The 22,984-nt window shown below is 45.2% G+C and overlaps 1 protein-coding gene across 1 annotated transcript; it reads left to right on the forward strand.

The window, feature by feature from the left end:
* Positions 1-18,054: 18,054 nt before the first annotated feature.
* LOC136529001 (uncharacterized GPI-anchored protein At4g28100-like) lies at positions 18,055-22,475 on the forward strand. The gene is made up of 2 exons (XM_066522020.1): positions 18,055-19,013; positions 21,845-22,475. The coding sequence occupies exons 1-2, from the start codon at positions 18,285-18,287 to the stop codon at positions 22,181-22,183; spliced, it is 1,068 nt and encodes a 355-aa protein (XP_066378117.1). The 5' UTR covers positions 18,055-18,284; the 3' UTR covers positions 22,184-22,475.
* The last annotated feature ends 509 nt before the right edge of the window (positions 22,476-22,984 follow it).

Genomic DNA, 22,984 nt, shown 5'->3' on the forward strand with positions numbered 1-22,984 from the left:
GATAGTCATAGTATTAGGAGCTGCTTTCTTGTGAGCTAAATAGTTATCTAGTGCCACTAGGTGAGATCTAACTCATGTTGCATTTAGATGGGGTGGCATGGAAAGGAGGAAGTGAAAAACCTTTGTGAAATGGTTTTGAAAATGCTAACTCAGTGCTGAAGGTGATGTCACGTTGGACAACATTTGGGAGTTTGGTTGAAATAGATTTTTGAACGAAGCTCATAGAGCTATTTTTAGTGCATGGGAATTGTCCTGTGGTGACACCAGAGTTGCCACCGGTGAGTAGGAACAGTGCGCGGTTGTTAGATGAGTTTTCAACACTTACATGTTACCTTTCGGTGTGCACTAGAGTGCATGCACTAAAGGTTTCGCACATTAGTCACTAATACACAAATGATTTTGCGAGGCACTACCGAAACCTTAACCGAGGCAGTCACAAAATCCAACCACCTCGCAAAATACCTGAGGATTTATGGAGGCGATCACTGTTGACTGTCTTGCAAAATGCATTTACCTAGGTGGACATTTTATTTACGGAGGTGGTCAGAAATGTCCGCCTCGGTAAATCGATTTACAGAGGCAGTAAAAAATGTCCATCTGGGTAAGTTGATTTATGAAGGAGGTCAAATACAATCCATTCACGAGGTAGGCCTCCTAGGCCCGCCTCCAAAAATTAGCCCATTTTCGGAGGCACACCTCTTAAGAGGCCCGCCTCTTGAAACAGACCTGAAGCTCACCACCAGGCCCAATATGACAGACACATATATAAAACAGAGCTAGGGTTTTGAACTGGCAGTCAACTCTCCCTCTGCTCAGCCGCATGCCTCCCTCTCTCTCACTAACATAGGAGCAGCAGCACCGCATGCCTCTCTCTCTCACCACATAGGAGTAGTAGCACCGCACATGCCCCTCTCTCTCTCATGCCTCCCTCTATCTCATCACATGCAGTAGCACAGGAGCCGACATGGAGGAGCAGGCGCACGAGCGGCTTGTCCTAGCGGTATGAATCTTGGCAGAGCACGGGCTGACGGAGCATGGGCCAGCGACGTGGGGTAGATCCTAGAGAAGCATGAGCTAGCGGCATAGGGTTCCTCCCCGGTGAAAGGTCCTAATGGCTGGAGGGGGGTGAATAGCCTATAAAAATTTCTACAACCACACTTAAGCCAAGTGATTAGACAATTATGAAGCGAAGTGAGTGTTGCGCTAGTCTTCTCAAAATGCAAGCCTCCTATCCACAATTCTAGTTATCTATGATCTCTAAATCACACAAGAGGCTATGTAACTACCACTAAGTTAGTGAGCTCTTAAAGACTAACTAAAGAGCCTCATTAACCACTAGACAAGACACAAGCTAGCTCTCAAAACTAATTACACTAAAGAGCTTAGCTACACTAGGAATGTAAGTATAAGGGTGAGGTAGTGAAGATATACCACTGTGGCAAGAGACAATCAATCAACCACATTGAATACCAATGAAATCCTTGGAGACAATGATGACACAATGATTTTTCACCAAGGTTCACTTGATTGCCGGCAAGCTAGTCCCGTTGTGGCGATTCACTCACTTGGAGGTTCACGCACTAATAGGCATCACACGCCTTTCCCGCAATCGAGTGCCGCACAACCAACACAAGATAAGGATCCACAAGCCACGAACAATCCACTAGAGTACCTTTTGGCTCTCCACCGGAGAAAGGTCAAGAATCCCTCACAATCACCACTGAAAGGATCATGATGCCCAAGAGAGGGGTGAATTGGGCTAATTCAAAAATTTTGTAATAATTAAGCCCTACACTTAGCCCACTTCACCCTTTGTGCCTAGAGTGTGTTTCTATTGTTCTCCCGCATAAAAGTTTTGCACCCTAGGTTCCAATCCTACTCTAGCATGGCAATTCTAGGAATATAAAGACATGAAATGAATTGCTCAAATGTAAAGGCTCAAAGTAAAGAGAGGGAAAGGAACACGGTGATGTTTTTCCGAGGTATCGGAGAGTCACCACTCTCCACTAGTCCTCATTGGAGCACCCGGGCAAGGGTGTAGCTCCCCCTAAATCACGCAAGGATCAAGTGCTCTCTACGAGCTGATTCTTTGACACTCCGTCACGGTGAATCACCCACAACCACTCACAACTTGACTTGGGTAATCCACAAGCTCTGCCGGATGATCATCAAGCACTCAATCACCACCAAGCCATGTAGGTGATGGCGATCACCAAGAGTAACAAGCACAAACTCTCACTTGACCAAGACAAGCCAAATGAGAAAGGTGGATGCACACTTGCTACTCCCTATGCACTAATGAGGTCCTTAATCTTGGATTATCAAATCTCAATCACCCCACTAGGCTCTTGCTCTCCCTTCACTCCAAAGGTGTTTCTCAGCTGAACAAATGGGCAAGAGACCTCCCATGTTTGAGTGGAGTAAGTATTTATACCCCCTCATTGAAAACATAACGTTTAGAGGCTAAGTCAGCATTCTACGGGTTGGTAGGACGCTCCGGTCAGGGTGACTGAACGCTCTGGTCAGTTATACCCGCCACTGTGTCAGAGAGAGCCATTAAGCTCTAATCGAACTCTGACCAGCATCCGGTCAGCACTGATCGGACGTGTCCAGTCAAGAAAACCCCTCTCTGGAACCTAACTGATGTTGACCGGACGCTAGCACCTAGAGTCCGGTCACTTCACTGTTTAGCGTCTAGTCTGGTACCAGATTCTGACCAGCGTCTAGTCAGCACCCACCGGACGCGTTCGGTCATCAAAAACCTCTCTGGAACCTTACTGATGTTGACCGGATGCTGGCACCCAGAGTTTGGTCACTTCACTGTTCAACGTCCGGTCAGTACCAGACGACTGCAGTTGATCAAATAAACTAATCGAACTCACCCTCCAGCGTCCGGTCATAACTAGACCAGCGTTCGGTCAGTCATTTGACCCTCCATTCACTTCCAACTCAAAATCCTATGTGAATGAAGTTGACTCCAATTGATCTTAGGGCTATTCCTGAGCTACCTAGTGCTAGGTTTGACAAGTGTGCACCACACCTAACCCACTAGACTCACCTAGGTCAAGCTACAAGTCCATACCCCTCTTAATAGTATGGCCAAAGGGAAAATAAAGTCCTAAACTACTCTAAGTGTCTCTCCAACACCTAATGACACTTAGAACAAGTCTGTCATTAACCTTGTCGTCCATCCTTTGAAAACTGAAATGATTTCCATCGACAGGGGAATGACAACCATGATTGTCCAATCAATTTCCATTACCATGACCTAACTCAAATTGCCTCTACAAAACACACGTTAGTCATAGTAATCTCGTATCGTCATTAATCACCGAAACCCAACTAGGGGCCTAGATGCTTTCAATCTCCCCATTTTTGGTGATTGATGACAACACAACCTCGAGTATGTAAAAGAGATGAGTGAGGTTTTCAACATGCTTGGTTCATATAAGCTTTTGACAATAAGAACAAAGGGGTTAGATATGCTTATATGACCCAAGCCAACATGGTGTACTCAAAGGATATGAATTAAGCATGAGTACATGAAGTAAAGCTCATTTGAATCGGAGTAAAAAATGCAGAAGCAAAGCAAATGAACATAACCAAGTGACATGACATATATATATCAATGTAGAGAGCACACATGTCACATAAGTCATACCATCACATGTATATAATACAATGCATGAGAGTAAACATGAATGCACAAAGTATCACACACAAAAGACCAAAAGAAACGAATTGAGACCATCTCACACGCTCCCCCTAGATCTAACATACTCGCTCCCTCTCCCCCTTTGGCGTCAAGCACCAAAACCTAAGGGTCGGATGGTGGGACAAGAGCAGTCGAGTCGGGCACTGAAGTGCGGTGAGAGACCTGAAACTGAGCTGCATCATCCTCTGACCCTGAACTCTGAGCGGTCTAACCCTCTGTAGCTAGAAGCGAAGGTGAAGCGATCTAGGTATGCTTAGTAACTAGCATGGCCTATGACTCTAGAGGTGTCACTGTAGGAAGTGGAGCCACATCTGCCTCTATCGTTGTCGCTAAAGCCTCAAGTGTAGGAGTGACTGTCTGAGGTGGCTCGGATGATGCAACAGACAACGAGATCATCTCAGTAGTCCTGGTAACTGGAGCAGCTATGGTAGGACTAGAGACTTAGAACACTAGAGGTGTAGGCTGCCCTATAAGCTCACTGAAGGTAGCTCCAAGACTCCTGGAGACTAGGGTGTCTGTCACTAACGCCGAAGAAGTATGACTCGGAGTAAAGCCCATAACAATAGGAGTAAAGTGCGGACCCTGAGTTGTCCCTGGTGAAGCAAACCACTGAGACACCTACTCTAGAGGTGAGGCAAACTGAGGAGCAGGTTGTCTCTGACTCGAAGGCCCACTAGGCTGTACAGCTGAAGTCACTAGAGTGGTGGTGGCAGGCTGGCCAATTTAAAATGTAGCTGCTGAGGATCAACCCTGATAGCAGTGAATACATGTTGCATGAAGCTGAGTAACTGCTGCTAAATCATTAGCTGCTGCTACTACATGGCCTGCTGCTATCGCTGAAACTCATCCTGTCGTGCCTGAACCTGAGAAAGTGCAGCTACGGTATCTTATGTCTGGCGTGCCTAGTCCTGCCTCATCCGCTCAAGTATAGCTAGGAGTGCCGGGTCTATCTGCGGTGGCTGTGGTGGAGCTGAGCTAGAGCCACTAGCCTCTCTATCGTGAGGATGTGGTGCCATCTACAGAATTGGTTGATAGTCATCGTCTGAGCTATCACTCGAATCGCTCTCGACCTCATCCTCCTATTGTGCATTAAGCTTCTCTTCCTCTGTCTCTGTGATGCCCCTGATGATCTCATCCTGCGGAGCTACTATCTCTGGTACCTTTGGGCGATGACTCGGATGGCGAGGTGTCCTCGCATGACTGTGATGTAGCATCTGGCTCATGTCATACTATGGAAACTCAATAGTAGCACATGTCCACTCTACCAATGTCTCTGGGGACTTGTGTGAAACTACCTTTCAGAGTAAGAAAGTGATCCAATGAGCATAAGGTAGCTGACAGTGACCTCTGAAGCCCTCTACTAGTGTGTCCTCCATCTCAGAAAGCATCACATCCCAAATATCAAAGACAGTCTGAGACACTAGGTAATACACTAGCCATAGCTAAATTTGAGTTAGGCCCTCGCAGTAGCCCATCCTCAAAAGCAGAGTCCTCTTCATAATAGCATCAAGGAGCCGAGCTGTAGGTGTAAGGCCACATGGTGTCCTGCTCGACCCCTCGCCAAACGGCTTTGTGAAGCAAGGTCTGACAAGATCTATAGGTGGCACATGTCTACCATGAGGGCGTCTTGGAGGCTTTGTCTATCCATAGCATACCTCGTGAAGACGAATAGGTGACTCTAGAATCCTTAGTATCTCTCTGACCCTCGAGCTCTAGAGCCTGTAGTCATGGCCTCTAAAAGCAAAGTAAATAAATATGTGCCTTGGGCCAATCCATATAGAGGAGCAGAACTCATGAACCCATGATGGAACATAGCGACCAGTCCGTCCAAGAAGATCTATCAAGCTTGGCAGATAAGAAAGGTGAGGATGGATCTACTCACCTATAGCTGCAACTAGAGACTCTAAGGAGTAGACCCGCTGAGATCTGAAAGCAACACCACTATTGAGATATGCATTATAGAAGTCCTCCTACAACACAGTGTAGAAGTGCTCTGAGGCATGCTCATCCCACCTCGGTAGAAACTAATCCTCAAACTGTATGAACCATAGTTGCTGCACCTGTCTGGATATGGCTGCCCTCAGATCAAGGTGAACCACGGGAGGTGGACCCTATAGTCTGCGAGGTGGATGAGAGCCCCGCCTCTGTCTGAGGCCTCGGTGACACCTGAGTGCATGTGCGATTGGAACTTCGAAGCTGTGGTTGTGTTGCCTGCTCTGTCTCCTCAACCTACTCTCCCTACTAAGCGTCTTCTATCTGCTCTAGTGACTCTGTCTGTTGCTCAGTCACCCCTGAGTCTGACTCTCCTCTAAAGAGACACGCCATCCTCCAAGCATGATAGTCCTGGGTGGACTACCAAGACTAGTCTCAATCCTCTCGATAGCGGCCCTCTAAGCTAGTGACAACTGATCGCCTATACGAATGCCACTCCTAGATCCACCTTTCTTGGCTTGCTCTGTGGTGGCTGCCACTACTACTGCTCTCTCTGCCTCAACATCATCGAACTTGTGCTTCTTCTTTGTAGTCTTTTCACCTTTCCTTTTTGCTGAGCAGTCAGACGAGGCGGAGGCCTTGTATCCTCATCACCGGGACCACCTCCGGCATTCTTGCAACGTGCCATCTCTAAAGCTAATGAGAATCACTGCCACTGACATGAAACAACTGCCAACTAACACTCGTGAGCCTTGGCCTCAATCCGTACTCGTGGGCTTGGCCCCGAGTTTACTGACAACTACCATATCAACCAAAAGAGCACTGACTCGTTGCACGATGGAATAGATAGGAAATATAAATAATCACTATATTCATCTAGAGATAAGAAACCCTAAGAAGCAAGCAGTAGATGAGAAATTGAAGTTGATGGCTTGCTACCTGATGAAATTCGATGATCCGGCGACCAACAAGCAAAGGAGAGCATCACGGGGCACCACCGGGATTAGCAAGGTTATGCCTAGGGTGAGGGTTTGGTGGCATGAAATAGTATGGTGGCCGAGAAGGCACGGCGGCGCAATGCAGGCACGGGCACGGGCGCAGCAAGGCAGGCACGGGCATGGCGGAGATATAGGCATAGCGGGTGCGGCGACGCAACGGCGGAGGCAGGTGTGGACATGGGCACGGTGGTGGCGTGGTAGGTAGGCGTGGGCGCGGGCGCAGCGGAGCGAGGTAGGCACGGGCAAGGGCGAGGGCATGATGAGGCAGGCATGGGCACGGCGGAGATATAGGCATAGCAGGTGCAGCGACGTGATAGCGGAGGCAGATGTGGGAGAGAGAATAGAATGGTAAATGGTGGCCCCGCGTGACAGAGAAGAAGAGAGATATATTCTAGTTGCACTTCCATGACCAGATGCACCGGTGGCAATGATCGGACGCTGCCACCTGGAGTCCGATCAACAACAGAGAGGTCCAAAACCCCTCAAGTCACGACCGGACGCATCCAGTGCCTCATGATTGGGCGCACAACAGAGTCCGGTCGATCCTGACATCTTCTTCTTTGTATGACTGGGCACTGGGCCATCTTCACACCGGACGCTAGAGGAACACTATGCAGCATTCGGTCACCATTTTTCAGCAAATCTTTAGAGTTCCTTCGCACTGCCTTTTCCCAATCAAGTCCCAACTTTAATAAGACACAAATAAACACCAATTAGGACTGATGTGGGAGACCTCTCTCAAGCCCTCAAATTTTTCAAAATATTTTGCCTTAGGCTATAATTCTTTTTAAGAAAATATGCAATAAAAGGGGCGAGGAGCACCATGTGACCACACAAGAGGGTTTTATGACTAATAGTACCTTCAAATGCTCTCCCTATTTGTGGACAAACACAACGGGTGCTCAAAAGATAACCGAAAAGAAACGACAAAGCAACACACATGCACATGCAATGCAATACTTGAAAGTAAGTCTAGTTGCTTATCAAGTTTGATCCAAGCTTAAGCTTCTTCACACGCTTTTCGGCGGTTATCTTAACCATGTTAGACAAGCCCTAAGTGCATTACTAAAAATTAAACATTTTTTATATTACAATGCAATGCAAGGGACAACACAAGATAATTTTTTAGTGAAGTTACTAAAGTCAAGCACATTGACCTCATTCCTCAACCGACAAAATGTAGCCTCATCTAGCAGTTTAGTGAAGATATCCGCCAATTGATCATCGGTCCTTACACCTTCTAGTGATATATCATTTTTAGCAACATGATCTCTAAGAAAGTGATGGCAGATATCTATGTGCTTGGTGCGAGAGTGTTGAACTAGATTATTAGCAAGCTTTACCACGCTCTCATTGTCACATAAAAGAGGTACCTTTTCTAGAACTACAACATAGTCTAGTAAAGTTTGCTTCATGTAAAGAATTTGTGCACAACAAGCATCCATGGCAATATATTCTGCCTCGGTGGTGGACAAAACCACACTATTTTACTTCTTAGAGGTCCAAGACACTAGTGATCTACCAAGCAAATGGCACCCTCTGAATATGCTCTTTCTATCAATTTTGTAACCGGCATAATCCGAATCGGAATAGCCAACTAGTTGGAATCTAGCTCCTTTGGGATACCAAAGACCAATGCTTGGTGTGTGCTTAAGGTAACTAAGGATTCTTTTAATGACAACTAAATAAGCTTCCTTAGGATTAGCTTGAAATCTAGTACATACACACACACACTAAACATGATGTCGGGCCTAGATGCGGTCAAATATAACAAGCTACCAATCATAGAGTGGTAGAGAGTTTGATCAACCATTTTACCTCCCTCATCTAGGTTGAGATATCCATTGGATGGCATAGGTGTCTTGATTGGCTTACATTCATCCATTTTGGACCTCTTGAGAAGGTCCTTGGTATACTTTTCTTGAGAAATAAAAATCTCTTCTCTCATTTGCTTGACTTGAAAACCAAGAAAGAATATAAGCTCTCCAATCATTGACATCTCAAACTCCTTCAACATCAATTCACCAAACTCTTTGCAATAATCTTCATTTGATGAGCCAAATATGATATCATCAACATATAGTTGACAAATGAAGATCTCTCCATCAAGCTTCTTGGTGAATAGTGTGGTGTCGACCTTCTCAATGGTGAAGCCCTTCTCAATGAGGAAATCCTAAAGGCGCTCATACCAAGCTCTTGGGGCTTGCTTAAGCCCATATAGCGCCTTGGACAACCTATAGACATGATTAAGATATCTAGGGTCTTCAAACCCAGGAGGTTGATCAATATAGACTAGTTCATTTATGAAAACCATTTAAAAATGCACTTTTAACATCCATTTGATATAATTTCATTTCATGATGCGATGCATATACAAGGAGGATACGAATGGCTTCAAGTCTTGCAACCGGTGCAAAGGTCTCTCTAAAATCCAACCCTTCAACTTGAGAGAACCCCTTTGCAACTAGTCTTGCCTTGTTCCTCACAACAATGCCTTGATCATCTTGCTTATTGCGGAACACCCACTTTGTTCCAATGACTCTTGCACCTTGTAGTCGCTCTTCAAGTGTCCAAACTTCATTGCGGGTGAAATTGTTCAACTCTTCATGCATGGCATTTATCCAATCCGAATCTTGAAGAGTTTCTTCTACATTCTTAGGTTCAATGCAAGAAACAAATGAGTGATGTTCAATAAATAAAGCAAGTTTTTAGAGCGAGTCATTACACCCTTTGAAGGACTCCCTATGATGAGATCTTGTGGACATGCTTGTAGTAGGGGTGAATTTCTTCTATTAACCACTTGAGGGGGAAGTTGTGGAGCATCAACATCTTGAGCTTGTGCCACCATTTGATCTGAGAGACATGAGTATCTTCATTTTCTACTCTCCCATCTTTATCATCATCTTGTGGCACATTTGATGAAGAAGGTGGATCAATCACTTGTACATCATCTTCGTCGTCTTTGGGCTTGATGTCTCCAACCGGAATGTTCTTCATGGCCTCCCTCAATGGTTCATCACCTACATCATCAAGATTCTCATGTGCTCCTTGGGAGCCATTAGATTCATCAAATTCCACATCATATGTTTCTTCAACCAAGCCGGTGACATGATTAAATACTCGATAAGCTTTGGACTTTGATGAGTAACCAACAAGAAAACCAATATTATGTCTTTGAAACTTCCCTAGGTGTTGCCACTTCTTATAGATGTAGCATTTGCAACTAAACACCCAGAAGAATGATACGTCCGACTTTTTCCCATTGAGCAACTCATAAGGGGTCTTACCAAGAAACTTTTGAAGAAATAGGCGATTGGATGCATAACATGCGGTGTTGATAGCTTCCGCCCATAGAGCTTCGGGTGTATTGTACTCATCAAACATTGTTCTTCCAAGTGTGATAAGTGTCCGGTTCTTTCTCTCTACTACACCATTTTGTTGAGGAGTGTATGTTGCGGAGACTTCATGCTTGATCCCAACTTCATCACAATATGCTTCAATATTTGTGTTATCAAATTCTTTTTCCATTGTCACTTCTTGAGCTTCACATCAAATTCATTTTGTGCTCTCTTGGCAAACTTCATAAAACTTGCGGCCACTTTGGTCTTGTCATGATGGAAGAACACCCAAGTATATCTAGAGTAGTCATCAACTATCACAAGACAATAGAGATTTCCTCCCAAACTCTTGTAAGTTGTTGGTCCAAATAGATCCATGTGAAGAAGCTCTAGCACTCTTGTTGTTGACATGTAAGCTTTTGTTGGATGAGTGTTTGCAACTTGCTTGTCGGCTTGACATGCACTACAAAACTTGTCCTTATCAAATTTCACATCCTTCAAGCCTCTCACCAATTCATTCTTCATTAGCTTCTTGAGTGAGCTCATCCCAACATGTGCAAGTCTTCTATGCCATAGCCACCCAAGTGATGTTTTGGAAAGCATGTCTTCAAGTTTGCATCTTCGGAGGTGAAATCCACTAGATATAGGTTGTTGTATCTAAAACCCTTGAATATAACTTGATCATCATCTTTCTTTGACACAACCACTTCCTTCTCGATAAACAAACATTGAAAGCCAAGATCACACAATTGACCAATAGATAGTAAGTTGAAACTCAATGAAGCAACATATAGCACATTTGATAATGAATGATCATTTGATATTGCAACTTTGCCCAATCCTTGAACTTTGCCCTTTGAATTATCACCAAACGTAATCCTTTCTTGACCATCTACTTCTTCATCTAGTGAGGTGAACATATGAGGATCACCGGTCATATGTTGAGTGCAACCACTATCAATAACCCAATGACTTCCACCGATCTTGTAGTTCACCTACACACAAGAGATCAAGCTTGTTGTTTAGGGACCCAAACTTGATGGGGGCCCTTGACTTTCTCAACTAGTGACTTTGCAACCCAAATTTGCTTAGGCCTATTCTTATTGGGAGGACCAAGAACATGACTTTCATCTTTCCACTAGATCCTTTCTAAGCATGTAGTGAGCATTGAAGGCAAAGGGTCTAGCATGCCTGGGCAAGGGTTGTGGTGGTGGAGTTTGACACTCATGAGCAAAGTGACCTTCTTGTCCACACTCAAAATATCTCTTTGGCTTAGGCTTTGACTTGTATTGTTGTTGATGTTGAGCTTGAGCTTTCTTCTCTTGATTTGCCAAGTACCCAATACCACTTCTATCCATCTTCATCACAATATTCATGAGTAGCTCACTTTAGAGATATTGGCCTCTTGTGAACTTGCTCAAACCGGTCTTGAGATGTTCTTTCTCCAACTTGAGCTTCTTGTTTTCTTCTCTAAGTTCATCATGATTTTTCTCCATCTTAAGTTTCTTGTTCTATTCTTTAAGCATCTCATTCTCAAGAGGCATATCATAATCTTTGTCAAGATTCTCTATCAAAATTGTGTTGGTGGTTGATAGCTTTTCAAGATCTTTCTTGAGCTTTTCATTCTCATTCTTGAGCTTGACATACTCATCATAGTTGTCGGACTCAACCACTTTCTTGCCTTTGCTACTAGAACCTTGCTCAATGCTCTCAACAATCAAGTCATCACATGATGTAGCTATATCAATCTTAACAACATTGTTAGTAGCATCATGTCGCTCATTGAATAATAACTCATGAGAAAGAACAAGATTGTCATGATTAATCTTGAGATTGGTGTACTCTTCTTTTAGCAAATTATAGCTAGTGGTGAGCTCATTATGTATCCCCTCAAGTTTATCATGTTTTTCTCTAAGCTCCTTTCTAGAGGATTTGAGCTCCTTGAGTTTGGATAACACAATTTTATTTTCTTCTCTAAGCTCAACACTAGCTTTTTTCGGCTATGTCATACTTTGCTAAGAGTGAGTCCTTCTCAAGTTCTAGCTTTTCATTTTTAGCTCTTGTCTTTCTAATAATTTTAGTATATTGGTTTAGCAACTTGACAAGATCATCATAAGAAGGTGATTCAAATTCTTCATCACTATCACTACCACTTTCATCATTGCTAGCCCTATCATCACCACTACTATCATCATCATTTTGTACCTTTTGTTCACCCTTGGCCATAAGGCATAGGTGTGTAGAGGATGACGGTGATAGTGTCGGTGAAGATAGTGAAGAATCAATCACAAGAGTGGCCACCTTCTCATTCTCATTCTCACTTTCATCATCGGATGAGCCACTTGATGATTCAATATCTGTGAGCCAATCACCAACAATGTATGCCTTGCCATTCTTCTTCTTCTTATGAAATTCCTTCTTCTTGCCATCATTCTTCTTGTATGGCTTGTTCTTCTTCTTCTCATCATCATTTTCATCACTTGAGTCATCTTTCTTTTCCTTGTACTTCTTCTTGTACTTGTCTTTCTTAGGTTTGGGGCATTCATGAGCTAGATGACCAAGTTCTCTACAATTATAGCAATCCATTTCGGAGATGGGCTTCCTTCTATTACTAGTGAAGAATTTCTTCTTCTTGCCATCAAACTTGACACCATTCTTGTTTAGCTTCTTGAGCATCTTGGTAGTTCTTCTCACCATGAGAGCAAGACTTACATCATCAATCTCATCATCACTTGAACTATCATGATCAACTCTTGCTTTGCCCCTCTTCTCTTGGCTTGCCTTGAATGTCAAATCTTTCTTCTTGGTGGAAGAAGGGCCATCTTGTGGAGTGATGTGCATATACATCTCATGTGCATTGATCTTCCCCAATATTTGAGTTGGTGTAGCGGTGGAAAGATCACCTTGATGAAGCACCGTCATAATATGCCCATATTTGTCAATGGGGAGGACACTCAAGATCTTTCTCACAACATTGGAGGGTTGCATTAGTGTGAGTCCAAGCCCATTGACTTCCTCTACAAGAACATTTAAGCATGAATATATCTCATTGGCACTTTCTCTAGGAAGCATCTCAAATGAATTAAGCTTTTTCATCACAAGGTGGTAGCATTCATCACGCTCACTCTTGGTTCCCTCATGGAGCACACAAATGTCCGACCATAGTGTATGGGCGTCTTTGTGGTTCCACACACGGTTAAAAATATCCTTGCAAAAGCCTCTAAAGAGTGTGTTTCTAGCCTTTTCATTCACTTCTCATAGTTAACCTCATCGTCTTGAAGGTATGCCTCCATGCGAATTTTCCAATAAGGAAAATCATCTCCCTCAAAGATAGGAGGGGGTCCATCCCCGTGGGACATCTTGCTCTAGGCGGTTAAGCCTAATTTAGGGAGCACGAGGCTCTGATACCAATTGAAAGGATCAAGATGCCCAAGAGGGGGGTGAATTGGGCTAATTCAAAAATTTTGCAATAATTAAGCCCTACACTTAGCCCACTTCACCCCTTGTGCCTAGAGTGTGTTTCTGTTGTTCTCCTGCATAAAAGTTTTGCACCCTAGGTTCCAATCCTACTCTAGCAAGGTAATTCTAGGAATGTAAAGACATGAAATGAATTGCTCAAATGTAAATACTCAAAGTAAAGAGAGGGAAAGCACGGTGATGTTTTCTTGAGGTAATAGAGTATCGCCACTCTCCACTAGTCCTCGTTGGAGCATCCACGCAAGGGTGTAGCTCCCTCTTGATCCGTGCAAGGATCAAGTGATCTCTATGGGCTGATTCTTTGACACTTTGTCGCGGTGAATCGCCCACAACCGCTCACAACTTGACTTGGGTCATCCACAAGCTCCACCAAATGATCACTAAGCTCCCAATTACCACTGAGCCATCTAGGTGATGGCGATCACCAAGAGTAACAAGCACAAACTCTCACTTGACCAACATAAGCCTAATGAGAAAAGGTGGATGCACACTTGCTACTCCCTATGCACTAATGAGGTCCTTAATCTTGGATTATCAAATCTCAATCACCCCACTAGGCTCTTGCTCTCCCTTGCTCCGGTCAGTTATACCCACCACTGTGTCAAAGAGATCTGTTAAGCTCTGACCGGACTCTGACCAGCGTCCAAACAGCACTAACCGGACACGTCTGGTCAAGAAAAACCCTCTCTAGAACCTTACTGATGTTGACCAGACGCTAGCACCTAAAGTCCGGTCACTTCACTGTTCAGCATCCGGTCTGCACCGGATTCTGACCAGCATCTGGTCAGCACCCACTGAACGCGTCTGGTCATCAGAAACCTCTCTGGAACCTTACTGATGTTGACCGGATGCTTACACCCAAAGTCCGGTCACTTCACTATTTAGTGTCCGGTCAGTACCAGATGACTACAGTTGATCAAATGAACTAACCGGACTCACCCTCCAGTGTTCGGTCATAACCAGACCACTGTTAGGTCAGTCATTTGACCCTCCATTCACTTCCAACTTGAAATCCTATGTGAATGAAGTTGACTCCAATTGATCTTAGGGCTATTGCTGAGCTACCTAGTGCTAGGTTTGACAAGTGTGCACCACACCTAACCCACTAGACTCACGTAGGTCAAGCTACTAGTCCATACCCCCCTTAATAGTATGGCCAAAGGAAAAACAAAGTCCTAAACTACTCTAAGTGTCTCTCCAACACCAAACGACACTTAGAACTAGTCCGTCCTTAACCTTGTCGTCCATCCTTTGAAAACTAAAACAATTTCCATCGACAGGGGCATGACAACCATGATTGCCCAATTAATTTCTATTACCATGACCTAACTCAAATTGCCTCTGCAAAACACACGTTAGTCATAGTAATCTTGTGTCATCATTAATCACCGAAACCCAACTAGGGGCCTAAATGCTTTCAACCATGATCAAAGCCGGAGGCAATCACCTTTCTCTGCTCGATGATCATCACTACACCAAGCTATCTAGGTGGTGGCAACCACCAAGAAAAACAAGAGAAATCCACAGCGAAACACAATCACCAAGTGCCTCTAGATGCAATCACTCAAGCAATGCACGTGGATTCACTTCCAATCTCACAAAGATGATGAATCAATGATGGAGATGAGTGGGAGGGCTTTAGCTCAGCTCACTAGGTTGCTATATTAATGAAAATGGCTAAGAGAGTGAGCAAGTGCCGGCCATGGGGCTTAAATAAGAAGCCCCCATGAAATAGAGTTGTTGGCTTCCCACTGCCAACAAACATGGGGTGACCGGACGTGCAGGTAGCGCTGACCGGACACAAGTCACGCAGCGTCTGGTCACGAATCTCCATCCACGTGTCCCTCGTGTTCAACCTCCTCCGTAGATCTCCAACGGTCAGATTCGCCTATGCCAGCGCCCAAGTGATGACCGAACACGCATGTACGGCGACCGGACACGCCATGCCAGCGTCAGGTTCCCGCATGCCCAAATCACATAGACCAGCGACCACGCGCTACTCCACTAACCTGACTCACTTCAACGTGGCGTCAGGTCACTTCTAGAGAGGTTTCAGAGCCGCCCAAACACGACCGAAACAATGACCGGACGTGCCCCTGCGTTCACTCCTTCCAACCTCACAGAAATGCTTATGTTAGCGTACATCAGCCTTGACCGAACGTAGGCCCTACATGGTTTGTCCTCTCCTCGCACCAGAGTTCGGTAGAAGACCGATACTACACCTTCTCTGCCGTGATGACCGGACTCACAAGGCCAGCGTCCGGTCACTATGCAGCCAGAGTTTGGTCGATCAAAAACACCTCCTTTTGATCTCCAAATCTGCCACCCTTGATCAAATGTGCTAACCACCAAGTGTTTCACCTTGTGCATGTGTGTTAGCATATTTTCATAAACATTTTCAAGGGTGTTAGCACTCACTAGAATCTAAATGTATATGCAATGAGGTAGAACATCTAGTGCACTTTGATAACCGCATTTCGATACGAGTTTCACCCCTCTTAATAGTACGGCTATCTATCCTAAATGTGATCACACCCACTAGGTGTCTTGATCACCAAAATAAAATGGCCCTATCAAATTCATCTTTCCCTTGAGCCCATTTTGTTTTTCTCTTTCTTCTTTTCCAAGTCTGAGCACTTGATCATCACAATGACTATCACCACTATCATCATGATCTTCACCATTTGCTCCACCACTTGGAATGTGTTTCCCTATCTCATGATCACTAGAGCAAATAGGTTAGCACTTAGGGTTTCATCAATTCACCAAAACCTAACTAGAGCTTTCACTCGATGGTGACACGTGGAGGCAACAAGGACCATGGACATGCCTCCCTCTCCAGTGTAGAGGCGAGGAGACGGATGCCTACGCACAGATCCGGTGGCCATGTGCCCAATTCAGTGGAGGACGTGGCCAGATCTGGTGGACAGCGGTCGGATCTGGTGCAGGGTGGTCGGATCCAGTGGAGGTTATCGGCGGCGGCACCGGTGGGGTAGGTACAGCTCTCCCATCTCCCTTTCTCTTCCCCTCTTCATCTCCCTCACTCTTTCGTCTCCCCCTTTGCAGATCTGGAGCCAGCACGGATGACGGCAACGGTGAGCCGGCGGAAGGTGGCACACGGCCGGCTAGCCTTGGCGATGGTGATGGGAGCTAGCACGGACGGTGGACGGACAACCCTGGCGATGGCGACTCCAGAAGCTGGAGCTGGCTCCAGAAGCTGGAGTTGGCTCCAGGACCTGGACCTTTTTATTTTTTAATTGATTTATGCGAGCGGGCGTTGTATCATGCCCGCCTCGGTAGTAGGCATTTATGCAGGCAAGCGTTGCACCGTGCCCGTCTCAGTAGTAGCATTTACCCAGGCAGACTATTTGACTGTCTGGGAAGTTTTTGATTTTTGCAGATCTTTTGATCGAGGTGGTTGGAATGCCGCCTGCATAAAGCTAAAACGACCGTTCAGTAGTGATTCTAGAAACGTGTGGGAAACATTTGTGAGGACCGGAGTGCTCAAAAGAGTGACAGTCCAGATAGCATTGTTAGTGATGATTGTATTCATGACCCCGTAACGGTTTATGATCTCCCGAATAAATTTAGTGGCCATACCGGCCGTAACCGTCGTTACGGGCTTGGCTTTGATCCAATTGGTGAATTTTTCGATGGCCACGAATAGATGGTCAAAGTTTCCTGGCGCGTTCGGGAGTTTTCCAACTAAATCGAGTCCCTATATGGTGAAGGGTCATGTGATTGGGATTGTCTGCAGTTCTTGAGATGGGACATACTTCTGTTTGGCAAAAAGTTGGCACTATATGGTGAAGGGTCATGTGATTGGGATCGGTCACAGGTTCAAACAATTTGTTGGGTGTCTTTGACTGCAGTCGTCCAGTAAAATCCTTACGAAAGGCCTTTCCCACCAAAGTATTTGGTGCCGCGTGATGTCTCCATGCTCCCGAATGGATATCTTATAAGATTTTTATCCCGCCTTCGATGGGTATACACCGCTGAAGGATCCCAATTGTGCTCTTGTGGTGTATTTCATCGTCCACCTTGACATAGGATATCGCCTTCCTGGGCACTTTATCGGCCTCATCATGATCAGGGGCAAGATTTCGTACTGTAGGAAGTTGATGACGGGCTGTCAAGAATTCCCCATTCCCCATTCGCCCTCTCCTTGTGACCGGCTATTTATGAATTAATGTTTAGAATAACACTACATATAAATGAGTTTTTATTATTTATTTAGAATAACTGGAATACTTGTATGGGCCAAGCCTATTTACTCTAACAATAGTACAATACTTGCATATACACTACTTAGGTAGAGAAATTTAGACATCCCCGTTCGTTTCGCTGAAAAGCTAGGCTGAAAAATACTGTTCGCTGATTTACTGTGAGAGGAAAAACACGGCTGATAAGTTCAAGCGAACAAAGGGTAAAATTTAATAGATATACATTTAAAAATTATGAACCAGAATGGTTCATAACAAAAAAAAAATTAGGGACTTTTAGTGCAGTTATCATTGGAACCAGGATGATGTTCATGTTTCAGTTCATGGATGATTAACAGGCAAGGGCATTTCGGGCATTCACTTGAGCTGTTAAGCTAGCTCAGGAAAATAGCGAAGACTGTCAGACATCTTGTTTGGCGTGTAAGCAAGCAGCAAGCTGCTTCTCTTCTGAGGCCAAGCAGCACTACACCGCACAAAAAGTCCCCAAACGTATTCGACTCGAACGTTTCATCTCAGTCTTGGAGTGCTAGATTCTGTCTCCATTCTCAGTCACCTGAGCAGCCGAACCTTCTCTCCTACGCCTGCAAGTCAGGAACCAGCGATGGCGGGCATCCACCGCTACACCGCCGTGCTGGTGCTGCTCACCATCAGCACCCGCCTCCTGCTGCTGACCGCGGCGTGGCCGGCATTGCCCGACCCAGCGTCGCTCGAGCCGTCGCTGCTTTTCCCGTCCGCGGGCGCCACCTCGCCAACGCAGACCCAGTCAGCCGGGGGCGCCTCCACAATCCCGGCCTTCCCGGAGCAGTCAGAGGCCGCCGCGGCCGCTGCCACCTCCGTCTGCCAGCTCACCCCGTCGCCTCCGCTCCTTCCCGCTGTCCTAGCGTCCTGCAACGCCAATGCCGGCGGGAGCAAGGGGGCGCTCCCGCCGCGGCTAAGATGCTGCCCGGCGCTGGCCGCGTGGCTGTACGCCGCGTACGCGCCCACCGCGCTCTCGGGCCGCGGTGTCGGAGAAGCGTCAGTGGCCGCGTCGGCGGAGGCCGCCGCCGTGGTGGACATGCCAGTGCTGCCGGACGACGCGGAGGAGTGCGCGGGCGCGGCGGACCGTGCGCTGCGGGCGGCCGGGGCGGCGCTCCCGCGGCCGCATGGGGGCGGGAGCACCAGCACTGGCAACGGGACGGCGGCGTGCGACGTGGCGTTCTGCTACTGCGGGGTGAGGCTGCGGCGGCCTGCGTGCGCGGCGCCGCAGGGCAGGATGGCGAGGAGATTGGAGAGGGACTGCGCGCTGCCGGGGCTCGCCGGCTGCTCGAGGTGCCTCCGGGCGCTCAACAAGGTGAGACACACACGAGCTTTCTTTTCTTTTTCCTTTGATGCTTCTTGTCTGCTGCATTGGAATGTGCACTTGCCAACTTACCATCTTTTTCTAATGGGGAATATGTTGAATTGGAATTGCTCATTGAATTTGCTTCTACTTAGGGTGTGTTTAGATCCAAAAATTTTTGGGTTTTGGGTACTGTAGCGCTTTCGTTTTTATTTGGTAATTAGTGTCTAATTATGGACTAATTAGGTTTAAAAGTTTCGTCTCGCGATTTCTCATCCAACTGTGTAATTAGTTTTTTTTTTGTCTACATTTAGTACTCCATGCATGTGCCGCAAGATTTGATGTGACGGGTACTATGCAAAATTTTTTAGGAACTAAACGGGGCCTTAAAATGTTGAATTGTAAATCAATGGAATTGCTCATGAAGAATATGTTTTTATGGTCTTTAGCTGTCAATGTGTGAACCTTTTAACTACTGTTTTAAGCTCTATATAAAACGGCAAAAAATAGTATAGTATCGCATCCAATATGTTTTAAAAGATATTTTGATGGTATCTTCTGTTCATGGAATGCTTATGTACTATCCTAAACTAAACTATCAGAAGTGGCTTCTCGGGTGCCCGCGGTTTGGGTGCAGGATTCAGTATATTGCATTCTCCTATCAGACATCTTTGTATATCATAGCATCTGTTTCATCAACCGTGTGTGCCCCACATTCAGAGGAATGTTGAGGAAAATAGATGTGACCATGTAACTTGGTAGATCCAGGTATTTTTGTATGACATGTTGTATGAATCCCTACTTGACAAGCATGACAAACCTGTAGCTTTCAATATCTTGGAAGATATAAAAAGTTGTGTGGAATGTATATCCGTGACAATCGACAAACAGGCGGTCCCAGTATTTACTGATACCAAACAAAATATGGGGAAAATGCCTTGAAGAGTTCACAAGATCTCTAGTACGAACTTATTAGTAGAATGGTAAGTAATAAAACAGAGTACCCCACGTAGATCGCTCCCCTAGTAAGCTGTGTACTGTAAGTCTCCAGGAGAATTTGTTGCTGGAAGTCAGAAAGAGTTTATTGTGTTTCTAAACCAAGTACGATTGAACATTATGAAAAAAATTTCATTGTGAGCAGCTGATGCTTCTCATGTATTAGCTAGCAGGGGAATGTTCTAGCTGCTCTAACAGTTTTAATTGCCTTATATTGTCCTTTAGCTGTGCACTCATCAATATTTGGGTTTTTTTTATTTTGCCTAGCACCTGAAATTTTCTCTGCATGCATGCTAGAGAACACTTAGTTTACTTGTGTGGTCTAAAGTTTTTGTGAGGTTGGCTAAACTTTGTATAACACATTAAATCTCTTGTTTGGATCACTAGGAATTAAACTGGTAAAGTTTAGACCATAAAATCCAAACAGGACCAATAAAGTGTTGCAAAAATTTAAAAATATTTTAGGGGGTTCGATATCTAGAATTTTAGTTACACCATCTGTACATAGAAATTACACCCATAAATCGGGAGATATAACTCTAAGTATCACGACTACAATTTAAATCTTGTATAAGGTGATTATACTAGTGGTACATATGAACAAAGGCTAAGGTGGCAGAGACCATAGAAACACTCGAATGTTGTTTTCCTCCACCGCATACATGCTACTACAGAAGAACACGAAAGAGTAAGAGAAAGTTCAGGTGTGCCTAGTAGACTCTAGGGCATGTTCGCCAGAACTTATTAGCCGGCTTATCAGTTAGAATCTATAGTATTTTTTTCTTACAATAAAACAGCTTCAGCCGGCTTTAATACCAGCCGAACAGGCCCATTGCAGTAGAGCCTCTATAAGAAAGAAAGGAAAAGTTTTAGCGATGAAAGCTTCAAGCAAAATCTTATATACTCTGTCATTCTGAATTACATGACGATTTGACTTTTCTATATATATTATTTCTACTATTTATTTGGATATAGTGTATATCTAAGTACATAACAAAAACATATATATATCTCTCTTATAATTTGGAATAGAGGGGTTTTGGCATCAAAGAATAAGCTTTACCCACGACAGATGCCTGTTACTTTATACTACTAGTATATAATCGGCAGACTTGCACTGTGTGAAACGGAATAGATAAAGATTAACTGCATGGTAGTAGTTACTAGAGTATGTTCACAGAGTAGATCACAGTAGCAGTTGCACGTGAATTGCCTAACTGAAGTGCCCTCGAATGATGAGATTTGTAGCGAGAAATCCGGGGCCCAAGGATGTGTAGGGCCTGGAGCATAATCTGCTCCAGAACACCATGCCGGGACCTTTATTCTCAGTTTCACTTTGGCCGTTGCCTTTACCATTCAGCGTCTGGACTCGAGATATGCTCCTTTCCTTTCGACTGCTTTTTTTTCACCTAAAAAGCATCACGGTCACGGAGCCTCCATTAACCCCTCGGGACTGGACCGAATCATCTGCTTTGCTACTAATCTGACCGTGAGCTTTACGACCGTGAAGGACGGCAAAGATGTCAAGCCCATCTCATGCGAAATGATCTGCTGCCTTGTTTTTTAACTGTGTTGTTGCGGCATGGACGCACCATCAGCATGCGTGGTCACATGAGGTTTCAGAGTTCCCAAGAAAGAAGCAGTGTGTGATGCCAGTGACATCATGCCGCGTGCGCCAACTGTTCCGAGAGCGAGGGCACGAAGACCGCCATTGCTGTGGCCCGTCCACTCTCGTGTCCTTTTACCTCCACAGGAATCTCTGTCCTTTCGTAATGTAAATTTAAAGGAAAAAAAAAGTCGCTGTGAATTTCTTACTGATTCGTTGTACTTGGCTTCCTGGGCTGCAGCTGGGTGGGAGGAGTAACGCCACGTCGTCGGCGTCGGCGAAGGCCAAGCAGGCGCAGCGCGAGGACTGCCAGCTCATGGGCCTGACGTGGCTGCTGAATCGGAACGCCACACGGCACCGCGAGGCGGCCACGACGGTCATCCAGGCGCTCATGGCGGCCGACGAGGCCGGCGCGGGCCACCCGGCCACCTGCTCGCTCCCCGCCGACGATGAGCTGCCTGTGGCCGTCGGCTCCTCGGAGATTAACGCCGCCACGTCCGCATCGATGTCTTCCGCCGTTGGCAGCCTGCTTCCGGTCTTGCTTGGTGCTGCCGTCGTCTTCTTGTCCTGCTGCTTCTAATAAAATGGTTCCAAATCGATATGTGTCGCATCGCATGGTCTCTTTGTTACTACTAGTACTTTTAAGTTTTTTCGGTGTAGTTCAGACAAGATTTAGAGTTAAGATGTTGGGTGGACCTCGTTAATGCTGTAATTATATGTTTTATCCTTCACCTAATTGTGGTGGCATGAATGAATCTCACGTAGATTCCTTCTTAATCAGGATACATAAAATTCGTGTGCTAGACATCCTATTATCTTGAGCATGCATGAGTCTCATTGCTTGTTTGCATTAGGCTTAGCCTGCATTAGACAGACCTTATTATGTAGTATAATCCAAGCCATTATAAATATATGCAGTGTTTTTGTGTTTGGTTATTGCGCACAGAAAAACCGCATTTAATAAAATTATGTTTGGTTTACATTTTATTACATGTAGTCATCTCCATGTCCTCGTTGAGAACTCAGGTTTTCTCCATGTTCTAGTTGAAGACTCCAATTTTTAGAAGAGGTATGGGGATGAGAACATTTCCTTTTTGTATGCACACGGACTTGTCTGGATCTATATTGTCTAAAAAATGACCAAATGTAGTGCACTATAGCCAATACAACATTAGACCTACTTTGATAACTGTGCAAGCCTACGTAAAGAGCCTATGCAGACTAAACACGAGCAAACTGTACTACACAAACCTCAATACAAGTTAATACAACCAACCAATCAGACACTGTATATATAGGTCAATTTCAAACAATCAAAGTAGTTGTTGGATCACGCTTTTCTTTGTTGCCTTTCCGGTGCACTGCACCGGATAAATTTGTT

Source organism: Miscanthus floridulus, chromosome 19, assembly GCF_019320115.1.
Source record: "Miscanthus floridulus cultivar M001 chromosome 19, ASM1932011v1, whole genome shotgun sequence".
NCBI classification, from domain to species: Eukaryota; Viridiplantae; Streptophyta; class Magnoliopsida; order Poales; family Poaceae; genus Miscanthus; species Miscanthus floridulus.